The 16,982-nt window shown below is 37.8% G+C and overlaps 1 protein-coding gene across 1 annotated transcript; it reads right to left on the reverse strand.

The window, feature by feature from the left end:
• Positions 1-310: 310 nt before the first annotated feature.
• LOC110449364 (TNF receptor-associated factor 6-B-like) lies at positions 311-11,736 on the reverse strand. Its single transcript, XM_021496191.1, has 7 exons — positions 11,654-11,736; positions 7,016-7,194; positions 6,144-6,216; positions 5,482-5,589; positions 2,500-2,655; positions 1,467-1,631; positions 311-660 (listed from the first exon to the last, which is right to left on the reverse strand). The coding sequence occupies exons 1-7, from the start codon at positions 11,675-11,677 to the stop codon at positions 454-456; spliced, it is 912 nt and encodes a 303-aa protein (XP_021351866.1). The 5' UTR covers positions 11,678-11,736; the 3' UTR covers positions 311-453.
• Positions 11,737-16,982: the final 5,246 nt, after the last annotated feature.

Below are 16,982 nucleotides of genomic sequence, written 5' to 3' on the forward strand. Positions count from 1 at the left end.
CAGTGCCTGCTATACCACTGTGTGAACGAACGGTATGTGTAAATGTATTGCTATGTATTATACCATCGTAATAGTATTGTAAAATGAGTGTAATAATGTATATCACAGTGTATGATGAGTGTCATTGCATGAGCAGTGCGTTATATTGTCTATTATAACAAGGTATGATAGTACGTATGAACAGTGTAATAGTGTGTTTATCATTGTATGAGGAGTGTAATAGTTTCCACTATATTATTGTACGCTAGCATAGTAAGATGAGTGCTTTACGGTCAACCATATCATTGTTATATTGTACTTTATGATGACCTCTTGTTGCGCACAATAGTGTGCCTGACTGATAATAAAAAAATATCTCTAAAATAAAAATAAAATATCTCTGTAAATGTTCCAGTATCATAAAAGTGCCCACTATTGATAGTCCGAATTGAAGGTTAAAAACCTGTTCATTTATCACAAAATATCATTGTCTTGTCCATTTCCGTGTATATCGCCGGTAGGACATCGCTCCGTCTGCTGACCAAGTACCTGACGGATCGTTGTTATTTCATTTACTAACTGGGCAATATGTCGATCCTGTGTCCGCACGTGCGCCATAACGTAAGAGAGATGGGTATGACAGCTGTCCTGTAAGTGGGACGCCATACATAGTCTCGTGGTCTGCAAACATATATATATAGTTTTTAATCACTATTTACTCATGAAATACACTGTTTGAAATCAATCATACATGAGAATGTTAATTTTTGACATTAAAAGGTGTTTTACGTTAAGCAACAACATAAAAGTACTGATATTAAGAGCAGTGCTAGTACTACTGTAGTAATGGCATCCCCATATCAAACGTACCTATTTTTATTTATTTAAATGCATACACAATCCAACATGTATTTTATTGTAATGTCTCAGATAGCACACGTTATTAAATGCGGGCTGTTGAGTTCCCAAGTGTTACATGAAGAAGGGCATGTGCTATACCTCAAATGTACAGCTGTTGGTAGGTCACTACTGTTATTTATGTACGTGTATATGGCTCATACATATCATGTGGATAAAAGTATCAGTTTTTCTACAGACAAACCTATCAGTCAATGTGAAGTTGGGACACTGCTTTCTCAACACATTCAAATTATTCGAATATTTGACCTTTCTGACAAATATAAAATTTAAGCTACCGATTTGGAACTTCGGATCTATCATGCATTTTGCCACTTTTTGAAGTGTTCACCTTACGGAAAATAATCACAAATGTTTAGTGCCAAAACTTGAAAACTGATTCAATTATTCATGGTTCTGTAGCTAGCTCATAGAATATTGAAGAGGAAACTACATATACATATGAATAGTCTAACATAGATTAAACTACCAAATATTCAATAGATATAAATAGACTTCCGAAACATTGAATTTTCCCAGTGTAAAGCGTAATGGGTTCCTTTTGTCTTACTCAACTCCATGAAACTTACGGTAACTTGACAGCCGTACACACGGAAAGGACAATCAATGATGGTGATGGGGCAATCTCCTGTCTCCTTGTTCATGTGGTTGCCGATGTCTTTGCGTTTCATCCCAACCTGACCACACTGTAAGCACTGGACGGGGAAGTTTTGACACACCAACACCTCGTGTTTCTGTGTTAGAAATAAAGAAATAACGCGTGTGAACATTCTTTTATCACACTGCATATAGAGGTAGAAAATATTTAAATGTGAGAATTTCTGAGTTTCTAGTGAGCTTTTTTGCAAGAGTTGAGAATAGTAATAACTGACACACTAGATCTGGTGTTTTTATGTTGATAAAAAAATCATACAAGAAGTATGTATGGGCATTTCTATATATAGACTCGGGCGATCAATATTACTCCGAGGGTAAATATCGGACTGGGATTCGGTGTACGGAGGCTCAGCAAAAAGATAACGAAACTCGTTTGCTGACCGTTCAATGGGAGGTAACTCTTAAGTTACGATAGATACGCGTATAATTTACGAGAGATGTTATGATTAAGACATGGTTTCATGGTTTTTTGACATCCTTGCAACAAAACGGATAATATGAAAACGGGTCATAAGTTGGACACAAGACAACCATGGATTTTTTGTTCAGATGTAAAACCAGAGGTGTTAACATATTTTTAGACATCGAAAACCAAATACGTATTTTGTAGATTCCGTATTGTTATAAAATAAAATAAATCGACATCAGGACACAGGTTAATGAAACGATCTTAAGTCTAAATTTGTTTTGACTTAGCTAATCACAGATAACGTCATGAAAAGTGACATCATAAGTGATTGACTGAGCAAAATATGTATGTCTAAGATTGTTTCATGATCCCGGCGCCCGGTTCTACATCGCTGAGTCAAATGCCGCAATTCGCTCCCAAAACTCTGCTGCAAAAAAATGTTCCTGTACGTCTTGATGGATAACGTATTCCATCCATATACAGTGCATGTAGATGAAGTTTATATTTGGTAACACTCTGATAGTTTATATCCTTACCGACATGATGTTGTGGGTCATTTGTTTCTGACAGTGGGGACAGAAGACGATCCTGAGGGAGCATCCCTCCAGGTGGTGGGGCATCTCCTGGCGGATCACTCGCACTCCACAGCCGTTCTCACAGGCAATCACCTTGTACTTACACTGCTCCTCGTGCTGAAACAATCAATCACGTAATATGTCCACATCACCATAAGAATAAGAATAATATACAACATAAGCCACTCTAAAGCGCTTTACAGTATATAGATATTCAATTAATACAACTAGCATATACATTTATTAATTCATTTTTTTTAGGAATTCGCAGGAGCTGCCTTATCAGGCGCTAACTACTAGTCCTATGCCACCTGGCTAATATCTCCCTATGTGTGTATGCTTGCGTGTGTGCTTGAGATTTACATCTGTATTGTGTTCTGTTTTAGTGGGACCGTGCTTCCAATGGCATCTTTTAAAGGAACATCACGTGAAGAGTCATATTTTTTTAATGAATGTATGTATTGCATGCACTTCCACTTATGTTACCTCGCTATTCCCATATTCATAGTCCGTTTCAGATGTCCAGTTTGACCACCTGAATTGTTCGGGAAAGCCCTGCTAAAATAGCGCCGATAACGTCACCTGACTAGGCAGTAAACACAAGTGGTCTGAGCGAAACTGCAACTTCTTACCGCACTATGACGCCAAGTAATATGATTTTTAAGTCCGTATTCAAACTCATTGAACAGTAATTATACATCGTCAGAATTAATTGCACTCTTGCCAATATTCAGAATTTAAATTTATTTAGCTTTAAACATATTTGTTGCCAATAAAATTGAACAAGGGATGGGGCACAAGTTTTTACAATTTATCACAGCCTTCTCCCGTTATACATTTACAATTAAATATCAACAATGATAATTGGCATACACATAAAGTAAACATATATAAATATATATTGAATTTATTACCGGAATGTGACCGGTACATATGGTACGGGGCTAAACACTCTTTGAACCATGGGACAAACCTTTCTGTAAAAAGGAATATTCGCGAGACTAATATCCTTTTTCAAATGTTTTCATAAAATGCATATATGCAATGACAAAATACACGCGTATAAAAAAGAGAAACGTTTGTGATTTTTTTTTTTTTATTGCATTGAACAACTCAATGTCTTTGGCCATTTTGTTTTTCTAGACCATGCATATTCATTTATGTATACTCTCTTTCCTACTTTCACTGTCTCCATACGCTAACACTTATAATTGGTAAGTCATATAAGCTAAGCCATCACACACACTAAACTGTATAGCAATACCACTACGTGTACATGTATAATATGTGTCAGGTATGGAACGTTTTGAGATACTTGATAATTATATTTTTTCAATACTTTACATAGATTAAAGCATTCTTGGAAATGGTCCTTTTTATGCTGAGACAACTATTCTTTAATCATTTCTTTTTAGTCCGAAACAGAAGTCGTAGTTATCGGCAGCACGCGTCATTTTTACATTGTAAACAAATGTTTTCCCCCTGTTTTCAATACGTATTCCGATTCTATCTGAAGTAGAAAATTAAATCTTTATAGAGAAAAGGTTGTTACATGATCATACATTCTAAGTCAACATCATATGAAAACATGAACTGTTGAAAAATTAAAAAGTTATTCATATTAGTACTAATTTAAATCTTGCATGTAAAAACAACAAAAAATCGTTCAATTCAGCAATATAATTAAATCATACGATTTTTTATTTATATTATAAATTATGTTAATCTAATAGCGCACGTATCTCATTTGACCTTTCTGTAAAAAGGAATATTCGCGAGACTAATATCCTTTTTCAAAAGGACCCCGAGTACCGACAGAGGAGAGAACAGAATACGCCGTGGCCATCACAACAGTTATCCCTTGGAGGGCCTCATGGCAAAATCAAACTAACCATTCACTTATCCTTTCGCATAAACCACTGTATAATTATAGAAACACAAAGTAACCTCTCTCCGATACATGTCCATTAACATATTAAACTGAGTTCATCTGTGTTCAAACTCGGACAAAGATACTACCGAGGTTAATAGTTTTAGATATTTATTCATAACATAAACAATTATTTTCTCTTTTGAATACTTCCAGCCTGCAATAACGATTCCGTAACGTACTCCTTGCGCCATCTTTCGACCATTTGGCATTTTTTCGCGTAGTAGCTGTGACGGTACAACACTTTTCTTTCACTTACTTCACACGGACAGTCATTTTGTTTACAAAGAAATTGTGTGCTATGCGCACGCACTCGTAAAGGGAAATCCCTGAACCAAACGTTGGTCAGACAGGTGGAAATACCGATGATTATCTTAGATTTAATAATATTTATGAATCTATTTCAGTCAATTCCGATCGTTTTTTTCCATAAGGAGTCTCACTTGATATATTCATGTAGTATTTGAAAAAAAAGGCATAGAAATTACTTCACCGTGATGCCCCTTTAAAGTGCCACCTCACTTGAATGCTAACATCACAGATACTGCAACATCCACCTCACACCATTTTATACTCAAGCTGGGTTGTTGGAGTTGTGTTGGCAGGAGAAAAACACTTTCTCTGATATTCGATGCGTACGACGACTTCGAGGATCGAACCCCGGCCGTCTGCATGGAAGGCCGAAGTGTTAACCACTCGACCAAATCCACCCATGTAATGTAATATAACAAATAGTAACGCCCAATGTCGTTCATTGGGCCGTCCGTACAGGTATTCATCCTAGAAATCCAGGGCTTTGCTTTAAATTTTTATACTCCGCAGAGGAATCCTTGGATTTCCAAGATGACTGTTATGTAAATCAATAATCTACATGACCGACTAATTACACATCAGCGTTCGAGATAATTGTGAACTATAAGAAATCTCGGTCTCATGAAATCATTTTCCCTAAAAATAAATATAGAAAAATATTCACGATAGCTAAATGACCAAAACCCTCACTGTCCACTCACCTCGCTGTAGTTCCGGAGTTCTCCGCTCCAATCACATTCATTTAGGACGTTTTGACACCGGACATTTAATGACAGAACTTCCCGCTTGATGGCATTGTCGGGAAATAACTGACAACAGAAAAGAAACGTTTAGTCATTAATATGAGGTCATATTTTTGACAAAGCTGGAAAAAGTCACTAGTCTCGGCCCTGACTAAGATCACTATACCTAATACTAAAAATATAGTTTGAAAACATATAGTAGCATACAGTATATAAGCCAAGTTTAGTTGATACTGACTTAGTCCGATATACCCATTGCCTGTAAAAAATAGTCATTGGGCAAAGGAGACAGGCATCACTTCGGACTTACAATGTATACGGAACATGTAGTAACTTGGAAACTGGTAATTCTTCTGAACAATGTACATGGTGAAGACAGACTTCCGGACGGACGGGAACCGTCAGTTCATTAGAATTAGCCTGTATAGTGCATTGCAATGCTTGTATTGTAGAAATTATAATATCCTACGTCAAACTTCATTACAGACACATATCTTTGTTCTGAACAAGAATAGTGCGTAGCTGGATCATGTCAACGGCCACACCAAAAGATCGGTCTATTACAAGTAGTTTTAACAACACCAGAACAAAATAGTAGTTTTTACGACATTTATGCTTACCTCTTTCTCGATGTGGAAGTACGTGTTATCCACAGGACACCTGGAATACGGTACCCGGGTGTTGTTTCGGACTCTAAAATGACAAAGTGATAGACAAATAGAAAATAACAGTAAACACATCATCTCCAAGTGTTGAAAACAAATACGCGGATATACACTCATGTATGGCATGCGTATACAGAAATCAAACACAAATACCAAAGGCTAATTATCGCTTGCACTATCCAAACATCCTAGATAGCTCTCACAGAAACGCGAAAAACAGTCTCAGACTATAAACGCTCCAGTAAAACAATATTTAGCAATAGTTTCCTTACATGTGCCCAACTGCTTCTACAAAGAAGCCTTTTTAATTTTGATCTGAAAATCCAACTTTCCATCTTACGTCAAATTGGCGATTCCAAATAGAATATTTCCAATGACCCAATACAATGGCGATGTGATGCTCTTTTTGAACGTAGAACAGTCATGCAATTTATTAAACATTTAAGAGTAACATATATTATACACGTAAGGCCATCTCGGACAAGCGATCAAAAGGTCGCGTATTGAGTTATCTAATTATTCGCTCTAAGTACATTGTACCATCACCTGTGCAGGCGATCATCATATAGCACAATCAGTGAACTGATTGCATGTACGTGTGAACGTTTAGGTGATGTCTTTAGTCAATTATCTTCATCGGTCAAATGTATGTGATCATAATCTGGTTTACTAATTGTCACCGTTAAGGTCATGCATGCGATCATGTGATATTTTATTCTTAATTGTGGATTATCGGATACATTTCCACGCATGAAGTAAACAGTATTTTAGTTGATTTTAGGTAATATTCTATCTTAGTTATTGACAGTTTGCAATTACATACTTACGTCGGCAGGGCGAATGTTCCCGTTATGCACGCCTTACAAAAGCGGTGTCCGCAAGAGGTCTGCATAGGATCTTTCAGGACACAAAGGCATACAGGACACATATACTTCCGGTCAAGGTCTAAATCGAACAAGGGTTCGGGTGCATTTTCTGTCGATAGGTTTGCGGACTGAGGAAGTTGCTGAAATATTAAAGATACTTTTCTATAAACAGATTCGAATAATTGTTATTTCACACTAAACCTGCTCTCAGATTGGATGGTTAAGGAGGCTCCACCCTTTCGCAGTTAGCCATCAGAATTCAATGAAAGTTTCTCATGATGGTTATGTCACCATGGAGAGATAATTTTATGAAAATCTAAGCATTCCGATAAACTGTGATTTTTTTGGTAAAAAATTCCGAAAAATTCATTTTTTGTCAAATTCAACACTTCCACATTTTTTGAGCGTGTGGCTTTGTTCAAAACTATAACAACAATAAAATAATGAAAAGAAACATTGCTAATCAACCCTACAAATATTGTATCTATCATAAAATATCTACAACGTGTTACAAAAAGCCATTTTTATTGAAACTATATGGATAAAAGTTACTAAATACGAGCCAAAAGGAAACAGGACACATAGTTTCATGCAAAAAGAGTGAAAAAAGTCTTTATAATTAATTTATTTATACATTTTTTTTATCCTGATTAGAGTTGTCTACCTTGAAAAAAATCGGAACTTTTTGGCAGAGGGATAGAATTTATACAGTGACACTTATTTTATTTAATATACCAAAAACGACGGAAATAAATTCAATAACTATATTTATTTGTCAATTAACTGTTCTTTTATGGAACAAATTTACTCTCAATCATATACACTTTGGACATCATTCCATAGCCTGCTTACGCATGGTATATTAACATGTCAGGTACATATGGTATGCTGTTATTACGTGCACGCACATGCACTTGCATTTTAAAGGGATCTTGATATTTTACAAACCACTATTTTCACAGAGTTATTGTAATTGCATTTGTGAACCGATTTATCTGACAGAGCGTAACTCGCTCGACAACAAAAGTCGTAGCGACCAAGAGCTTGTGAACTACTGTTAGCACGTGATACGTACAGGTGAGGTTGGTAAACAAATCACATCAGTCTGCATTCCATGCGCCTCATATACGACCTTCTTGAAATCGTCTGATCGTATGTCAGTGTTTTCCCGTGAGTTAATTAATGTCTTTGTATCATAAGCTTTATTTCTGAAGCACATTTCCAAGTTAAGTCTCGATATCGGGTGTTAACATATCACGTCACGCACGTGTACTATTGTTTACCCGGTGTAACTTAAGCATTGAACTGTTTTTGTATGGTATTTATTATCTATTTGAATGACACAGCTTTGCAAGCAAACATAATAAGCGCTCGCGCATTATGATTTTTTTGCTTGCAAAGCTGCGTCATTCAAATAGATCCTAAATACCATAAAAAAAATAGTTCAATACTTATATTTACGTTTTCTCTGCCTCTTATGTTCGTTTTTTACTTATAATTTATATTCAAAATTAAAAATGCCCGCCTATTCGACAGTCCACACAATTTCGTTCAATAGTTTGAACAGCGTATTGTCGCGTGCTGACTGGCAAACAAAGTAATACTTTTAAATTTTAACAAACACTTCAATTCTATTCCACAATTCAGTATCAGTACAATTGCTTATGATATGTCTATAGGGTGATTTAAGTTTATCAATAGAACTCTGAGCTGAAAGTTATATTTGAAATTGTTTCGATTTTTCCCCGGAACAAATTTCGCGCATGGACAAATACAGTGAACACCGTAAATCCGACCTTGCCCTCCACGAGGGAGTTATTTTTGGAAGTTAATTTGAACTGTTCTCTTTGCTCATTTTGTGAAGAATCCAGGCGTGAATGTATTTGTTGATTGTATGGGAACCTGACGACAGTCGGTAGATTCCATAACTCCTTGTTATTTGACATGTCGTCAGAAACTAACGGCCCGACATGTTTGCACGACCGGAAGTAAACCCGACAAGGGGGCACTCTAAAAAGCTCTACAAAAAAGCATTCCGATTAAACATCAGCAAAAACATCTTCAGCAACAGAGTTGTCAACATATGGAACAACCTTACAGAGGAAGTAGTTTCCGCAGAAAACATCAATACGTTTAAGCATCGACTGAACAAGCACTGGAATACTAATCCCAGGAAATTCAGTGCTTCCTTTTATTAAACAGTGAACATTACGTGTACATAAACTGTAAATAAACTTTACATATTAAGCATGCGCGCGACCGCAAGTGAAGGCGTTAAGGTTAACGCGATTAAAACAAAAAGAAGAGGCATCGCAACAATCTCTATCGGGATTTCCAATGATGGAAGATTACTGTGATTACTGTGAAACTGAGGAATGGTGGATGCGAGACGCGTGAAACATAGCGTTTGAAGTGAGTGTTCTTGCGACGGAGCACAGGTTCGTTACAAACGTCTGACATGTTTATGTGTGCTGTGACTCATATCAGTAGGTCTGTAACATATGTGTCAGTAGGTCTATAAAATATGTGTCAGTAGGTCTATATAATATGTGTATTTCAGACATTTGTAACGAACCCCTGTTGATCAGTGCAGTGTAACAGACGATATTTCTGATAAATTGCATGAGCGTTAAAATTGTTTCCATTGCCGGCATTGGTGATTTCAACCGATGTGCATTTTGTACGATATGGCAGACTTTGGTCTTGTTTTCGATGTAATAAAAGTGTTTTTTATTTTATTTTTTATTTTGCACATAAATTTACAATGCGGGCATTGTCAAATCTCACGATGCCCAGCCAGGGATCAATCTAGACTTAATTCACTACCGTTTATGGGTAGTTTCCCCTACAGAAGAAAATTCCGCTGTTCTTTGAAATTCCCCGTGTGCTTCGAAATTCCCCTATTTCAACAAGAAAATAGCCGTTTTTCTTCAAAATATTTCCCCCTATACAGTAGATGTTTTCTTTAAAGTTCAACAGTAAAAATGCATAAAACTGCATATACACATTTTCTCCACATAATTTACCGAAAAAATCTACAATTTTAAGCTTAAAATTGTTTAAAAATTGAAATATACTGCACACATGTATCAAATTTTCTAATTTTCCCCAAATCTGAAAAAGGGTAATTTCCCCTAAAACCTAGATTGATCCCTGCAAGCGATATTTCAGCAGCCGTCATGTTTATTTTTATTGGTTTTGTAGTACCTGTCAGTGTTGTATTAATACGCTAAGAAGTGTGTCTCGTGATGCATGGTAATTAAAGTCCCATCAACGACACAGCTTTCAAATAGGCTATATAGTGACAATGCGATGCAAATGTAAATATAATAATTTACACTATGGTAATGGAATGCCCGATACGCAATACGGAAATGACGACTTGAAAAATACGACAATAAAAACATGCGATTTAAGTGTGAAATATTATTTGTGACAGGAGAAAAATGTCAACTATATTTTCACTGTAAAATCTGTTATTTCATTGCTTAATTCAATCAAGTAAAACAATTTTGGCCTCAGTTGGCGCTCTAAAAATACACTAGTGAAAGGGAAGTGGTGAGTACTACTCGCGGATGAAAGTTAGATTTGAATATAAGGATAGTTCGAGACTGTGACGTCACAGCATCCGATTGCAGATTGTTCAATATTTATCTATTTGGATAAGAAAGAAATGGTTTCCTATAAATTTGTTCTTTTTTCAATGTCATTTGAGCCCTCTACCCTACCCATGTGATGGTGTCGTTTTTAAATAGTTGTGATGAAAGTTGGCACTTCGTGATAAAAATGATATCGAACAGGTATCTGTTAAAAATTAAGTAAGGCTACTTTGTTAATACTATATCAATATGCGTCTACATGAATGTGCACGATATACATGGTTGTACACAGGTTTCGATTAAGGTCGTTCAAAACAGACTCGGAACGTAATATCTCTGTCCAATACTGTTAAAATATTGATAAACATACCAATGAAGATGAATTATGGCAACATACTTAAAGTCAGGAAAAAACGCTAAATATGAAAACGTACACATCCCTAAATTCTTATCAACTACGATCACATGTCTCAGTGTTCGCGCTACGAGAGAAAAATATATTCGACTCATGTGCTGGCCGATTTATGCCATTTTGTTTTTTTTATTATATCTTTTCATTTATCATCTGTTCATTGAGACATTACAAAATACGAATTTGTCAAAATGATAGATAGCATCCACTTTAAACTCGAGATAGTGAATCTATATCCATACCATTTAGTTAGCATGTATAATATGATAAAAATTACATATAATTTTAATGAAATGATGCATATAAATGATATTAAACTAAAGATATTTAATTGTTTCCAAAGCGAAAGGATAAGACAACAAAGGCGCTAGTTATGATGGGCAGGTGATTCAGAGTACTTTTTGGAGTAGTGATATGAAATTGTAAACATACGTTAACTCTCTTACGAGATCTGCTCAATATCTAGATACGACAACATTCATGCAGCTTATGAAAAACCCAGACATACGATCAATGATTTTTTTACATATAATTATGCATCATACACATATATGTTCTTACCGTCTTATAATAAAATAACCAACATACCTGATCATTTACCGTGGTCGCCATTGCTTTCTCCTTAGTGTTAGAAGACAATCTGAAGGATATACAGTGTACCAGTGACCCGTCTAAGTTCTGATCGTAGTTCTGAAAACTACTCAGGGTCACGCGACCCAAGCTAGCGTCGTTGATTGACAGGTGAGCAACACCTGCTACAAAGGTTCTTTAGATGTCACCGTGCGACTAATTAATTGTATTACGTAATTATGACAATGATTTAGTTAATTCTTGTTTGAAAACAGACGTGGTAAAAAAAACAGTATTCTATAAATAGCAATTAAACGTGTCACATAATCAGGTAACGGAATGAAATGTTTGTTAAAATAATAATGCAGCGAAAATTATAAGATTCACTTAACATATGAACTTTATTTATATTACAACAATTATGAAACAAGCTATTTCAACTTAAACAAATCACTCTTAGTAAATATTTAAAAGACTTCCACAGGACATATGTTTTAGCACGGACTTCGATAATAATTCCGTGGTTTTCGAAAATTGCAATAATGTTAACTTAAAAAGCTTCTATGTAATATATTTGACGCATAGGAAAATATGTACTTGTGAGATTTACGCCCGTGTATGTCTTGAATTACTCATTAATAGTGTTGCATTTTGGTGAATAAATAATGAAATTTCCACTTTCAGATTAACTTTGAGCAAAGTGGAGTAGATTTATCAGGGCTATGGGACGAGACACATGAACACAATCTCGACTACGATTTCGACTTTCTATTTATTGATGGGATCATATCGCAGTTGATCTGTTTTCAAGAGCTTGCATCGAATACCTTTTACCTTATTTTGATTATTTTGATAGAATGTGACTGCTGTCTATGTTCTATGGAAAGTTTTATTTTCGCCATCATGATCTTTTTCTTTGTGTGATATTTTGAATGTCGATGTTTTTGATTATGCTCATTAAAATGCCTCAAGTGGTTTTGGTGTCACTCCTGAGTACTCGGTGAGAGGACGCGACATTTCTTGGGTTTGATGTCACTCCTGAGCACTCGATGAGAGGACGCGACATTACTTGGTTTTGATTTCACTCCTGAGTACTCGGTGAGAGGACACGACATTACTTGGTTTTGATGTCACTCATGAGTACTCGGTGTGAGGACGTGACATTACTTGGTTTTGGTGTCACTCCTGCGTACTCGGTGAGAGGACGCGACATTACCTGGTTTTGATGTCACTCCTGAGTACTCGATGAGAGGACGCGACATTACTTGGTTTTGAATGTCGATGTTTTTGATTATGCTCATTAAAATGCCTCAAGTGGTTTTGGAGTCACTCCTGAGTACTCGGTGAGAGGACACGACATTACTTGGTTTTGATGTCACTCCTGCGTACTCGGTGAGAGGACGCGACATTACGAGGACGCGACATTTCTTGGTTTTGGTGTCACTCCTGAGTACTCAGTGAGAGGACGCGACATTATTTGGTTTTGGTGTCACTCCTGAGTCCTCGGTGAGAGGATGCGACATTACTTGGTTTTGATGTTACTCCTGAGTACTCGGTGAGAGGACGCGACAGTACTTTGTTTTGGTGTCACTCCTGAGTACTCGGTGAAGAACGCGACATTACTTGGTTTTGGTGTCACTTCTGAGTACTCGGTGAGAGGACGCGACAGTACTTTGTTTTGGTGTCACTCCTGAGTACTCGGGGAGAGGACGCGACTTTACTTGGTTTTGATGTCACTCCTGAGAACTCGGTGAGAGGACGCGACATTACTTGATTTTGGTGTCACTCCTGAGTACTCGTTGAGAGGACGCGACATTACTTGGGTTTGATGTCACTCCTGAGCACTCGATGAGAGGACGCGACATTACTTGGTTTTGATGTCACTCCTGCGTACTCGGTGAGAGGACGCGACATTACTTGGTTTTGGGGTCACTCCTGAGTACTCGGTGAGAGGACGCAACATTACTTGGTTTTGGTGTCACTCCTCAGTACTCGGTATGAGGACGCGACATTACTTGGTTTTGATTTCACTCCTGAGTACTCGGTGAGAGGACTCGACATTACTTGGCTTTGGCCAAGATTCACATATCCTTTGATGTCACTCCTGAGTACTCGGTGACAGGACGCGACATTACTTGGTTTTGGTGTCCCTCCTGAGTACTCGGTGTGAGGACGCGACATTACGAGGACGCGACATTTCTTGGTTTTGGTGTCTCTCCTGAGTACTCGGTGTGAGGACGCGACATTACGAGGACGCGACATTACTTGGTTTTGATGTCACTCCTGAGTCCTCGGTGAGAGGACGCGACATTACTTGGGTTTGGTGTCACTCCTGAGTACTCGGTGACAGGACGCGACATTACTTGGTTTTGGTGTCACTCCTGCGTACTCGGTGAGAGGACGCGACATTACGAGGACGCGACATTACTTGGTTTTGATTTCACTCCTGAGTACTCGGTGAGAGGACACGACATTACTTGGTATTGATGTCACGATGTTTTTGATTATGCTCATTAAAATGCCTCAAGTGGTTTTGGAGTCACTCCTGAGTACTCGGTGAGAGGACACGACATTACTTGGTTTTGATGTCACGATGTTTTTGATTATGCTCATTAAAATGCCTCAAGTGGTTTTGGAGTCACTCCTGAGTACTCGGTGAGAGGACTCGACATTACTTGGCTTTGGCCAAGATTCACATATCCTTTGATGTCACTCCTGAGTACTCGGTGACAGGACGCGACATTACTTGGTTTTGGTGTAACTCCTGCGTACTCGGTGCGAGGACGCGACATTACTTGGTTTTGGTTGCACTCCTGAGTACTCGTTGAGAGGACGCGACATTACTTGGTTTTGGGGTCACTCCTGAGTACTCGGTGAGAGGACACGACATTACTTGGTATTGATGTCACGATGTTTTTGATTATGCTCATTAAAATGCCTCAAGTGGTTTTGGAGTCACTCCTGAGTACTCGGTGAGAGGACTCGACATTACTTGGCTTTGGCCAAGATTCACATATCCTTTGATGTCACTCCTGAGTACTCGGTGTGAGGACGCGACATTACGAGGACGCGACATTACTTGGTTTTGGTTGCACTCCTGAGTACTCGTTGAGAGGACGCGACATTACTTGGGTTTGATGACAATCCTGAGCACTCGATGAGAGGACGCGACATTACTTGGTTTTGATTTCACTCCTGAGTACTCGGTGAGAGGACGCGACTTTACTTGGTTTTGATGTCACTCCTGAGAACTCGGTGAGAGGACGCGACATTACTTGGCTTTGATGTCACTTCTGAGTACTCGGTGAGAGGACGCGACATTTCTTGGGTTTGATGTCACTCCTGAGCACTCGATGAGAGGACGCGACATTACTTGGTTTTGATGTCACCCCTGAGTGCTCGGTGAGAGGACGCGACATTACGAGGACGCGACATTACTTGGTTTTGGTTGCACTCCTGAGTACTCGTTGAGAGGACGCGACATTACTTGGTTTTGATGTCACGCTGTTTTTTATTATGCTCATTAAAATGCCTCAAGTGGTTTTGGAGTCACTCCTGAGTACTCGGTGAGAGGACGCAACATTACTTGGTTTTGGTGTCACTCCTCAGTACTCGGTATGAGGACGCGACATTACTTGGTTTTGATGTCACGCCTGAGTACTCGGTGAGAGGACGCGACTTTACTTGGTTTTGATGTCACTCCTGAGTGCTCGGTGAGAGGACGCGACATTACTTGATTTTGGTGTCACTCCTGAGTACTCGTTGAGAGGACGCGACATTACTTGGTTTTGGTGTAACTCCTGCGTACTCGGTGCGAGGACGCGACATTACTTGGTTTTGGTTGCACTCCTGAGTACTCGTTGAGAGGACGCGACATTACTTGGTTTTGATTTCACTCCTGAGTACTCGGTGAGAGGACGCGACATTACTTGGCTTTGGCCAAGATTCACATATCGGGTGTCTCCAAGAACATGTGTTCTCCTGTTACTTTTTCAAAGGTCTCAATGTAAATCTGTGTTCACATATTGCCCTAGTTTTATCGATTTTGAATTGTTATTTTGCTGACAAGTCGTCGTTCCTTCTTATCTTACCCATTTTTAAACTACAAAACAAAATGTCTTTACATTAGCATCACTGTATATATCCTCAAACGCGTAATAGTCTAAACAATTCTCCTTTATTATATTTTATTTAATGTAATACGGTTTTGTGTAACCCTCACACAAAAAAAAGTCACCATATACTTTGCTTCGTGTTTTGTTTATTGTTCGGATATATATGTACATACTTACGACGTAGACGTACTGCTTAAATGTCTGAAAGTCATGCTTGGATGTGCTATTAGTTATTCAAGATGAAATGCGCTAACAAATCAGTCTTCCATGGGTTTCGAGTTGTCTTGGTCGTTCTTGTGACATCATTATCGCGTTTCATTTGTTTATTTGCGGAAACAAATACTTCGATAGTGGTGGTTTAAGTCAGCTTTCTGTTTTTCTTAAAAACAAGAGAAAATTACCCTGCCTCTCAATTAGTGTATTTAGATCCATTTTGGCAGAGTAAGTTGGCACTACAGTTCAGTGGACGTATGCTCAGGTACAGTTTGGAAGTAAAAGTCACTAGTTTGGTGATGTCAATTAAAGCAAGTTAAGCACATTGATACTTTTCATCTATACAATTTTAAATCCCAAGTGTAAAAAGCCTTGGTTGAAAGCTACCGCGCACCTTGAAAGACAATGTCACTTCGACCTCTTCTGACCAGCCCTCACATCTAACGAGTGTCAACGTCATTCTTAGTTTATTTACTTATCCCTATGTGTTGAGAATGCCAGATCTGTAATTTAGAGGAAATCCAAACATAAATTCGGAATTAAATCTCCACTGCAATTTGGCTGAACTTTTCAAAGTACTTTGGGACCAAGTCATTTAAAGCAAATCAGAAAATTTGAACCTTTTACAGTCGCCAGGAGAGGACGGTCCTGTATTTTATTTAGTTTTATCCCCGATGGCCAAGCATGCCAACACAGTGCCACCAAGACTTGGTTAAAGGCAGGAATAGTAGATAGCCCTTACTGTGAACTGTGTAAACTAGTAAGTCAATAGAGCATGTATTATGGGAATGTGACAAGTACAAAATCTTTTATTAGATGCATTAATTATTCCATTTGATTACAATAAACAAACATTTCTTTTTGGTTTATTTACAACTATAATGGACTTAATAAGTAACAATGGTATTATTTTGATAATGAAACAATATATATACAAGGCAAGATGTCTTAAAGTGCCTTTATCTATACAAGGAATTAAAAGTTCAATTAAAGAACATTACAATATTCAAAAATATATT

Source organism: Mizuhopecten yessoensis, unplaced genomic scaffold, assembly GCF_002113885.1.
Source record: "Mizuhopecten yessoensis strain PY_sf001 unplaced genomic scaffold, ASM211388v2 scaffold445, whole genome shotgun sequence".
Classification (NCBI taxonomy): Eukaryota; Metazoa; Mollusca; class Bivalvia; order Pectinida; family Pectinidae; genus Mizuhopecten; species Mizuhopecten yessoensis.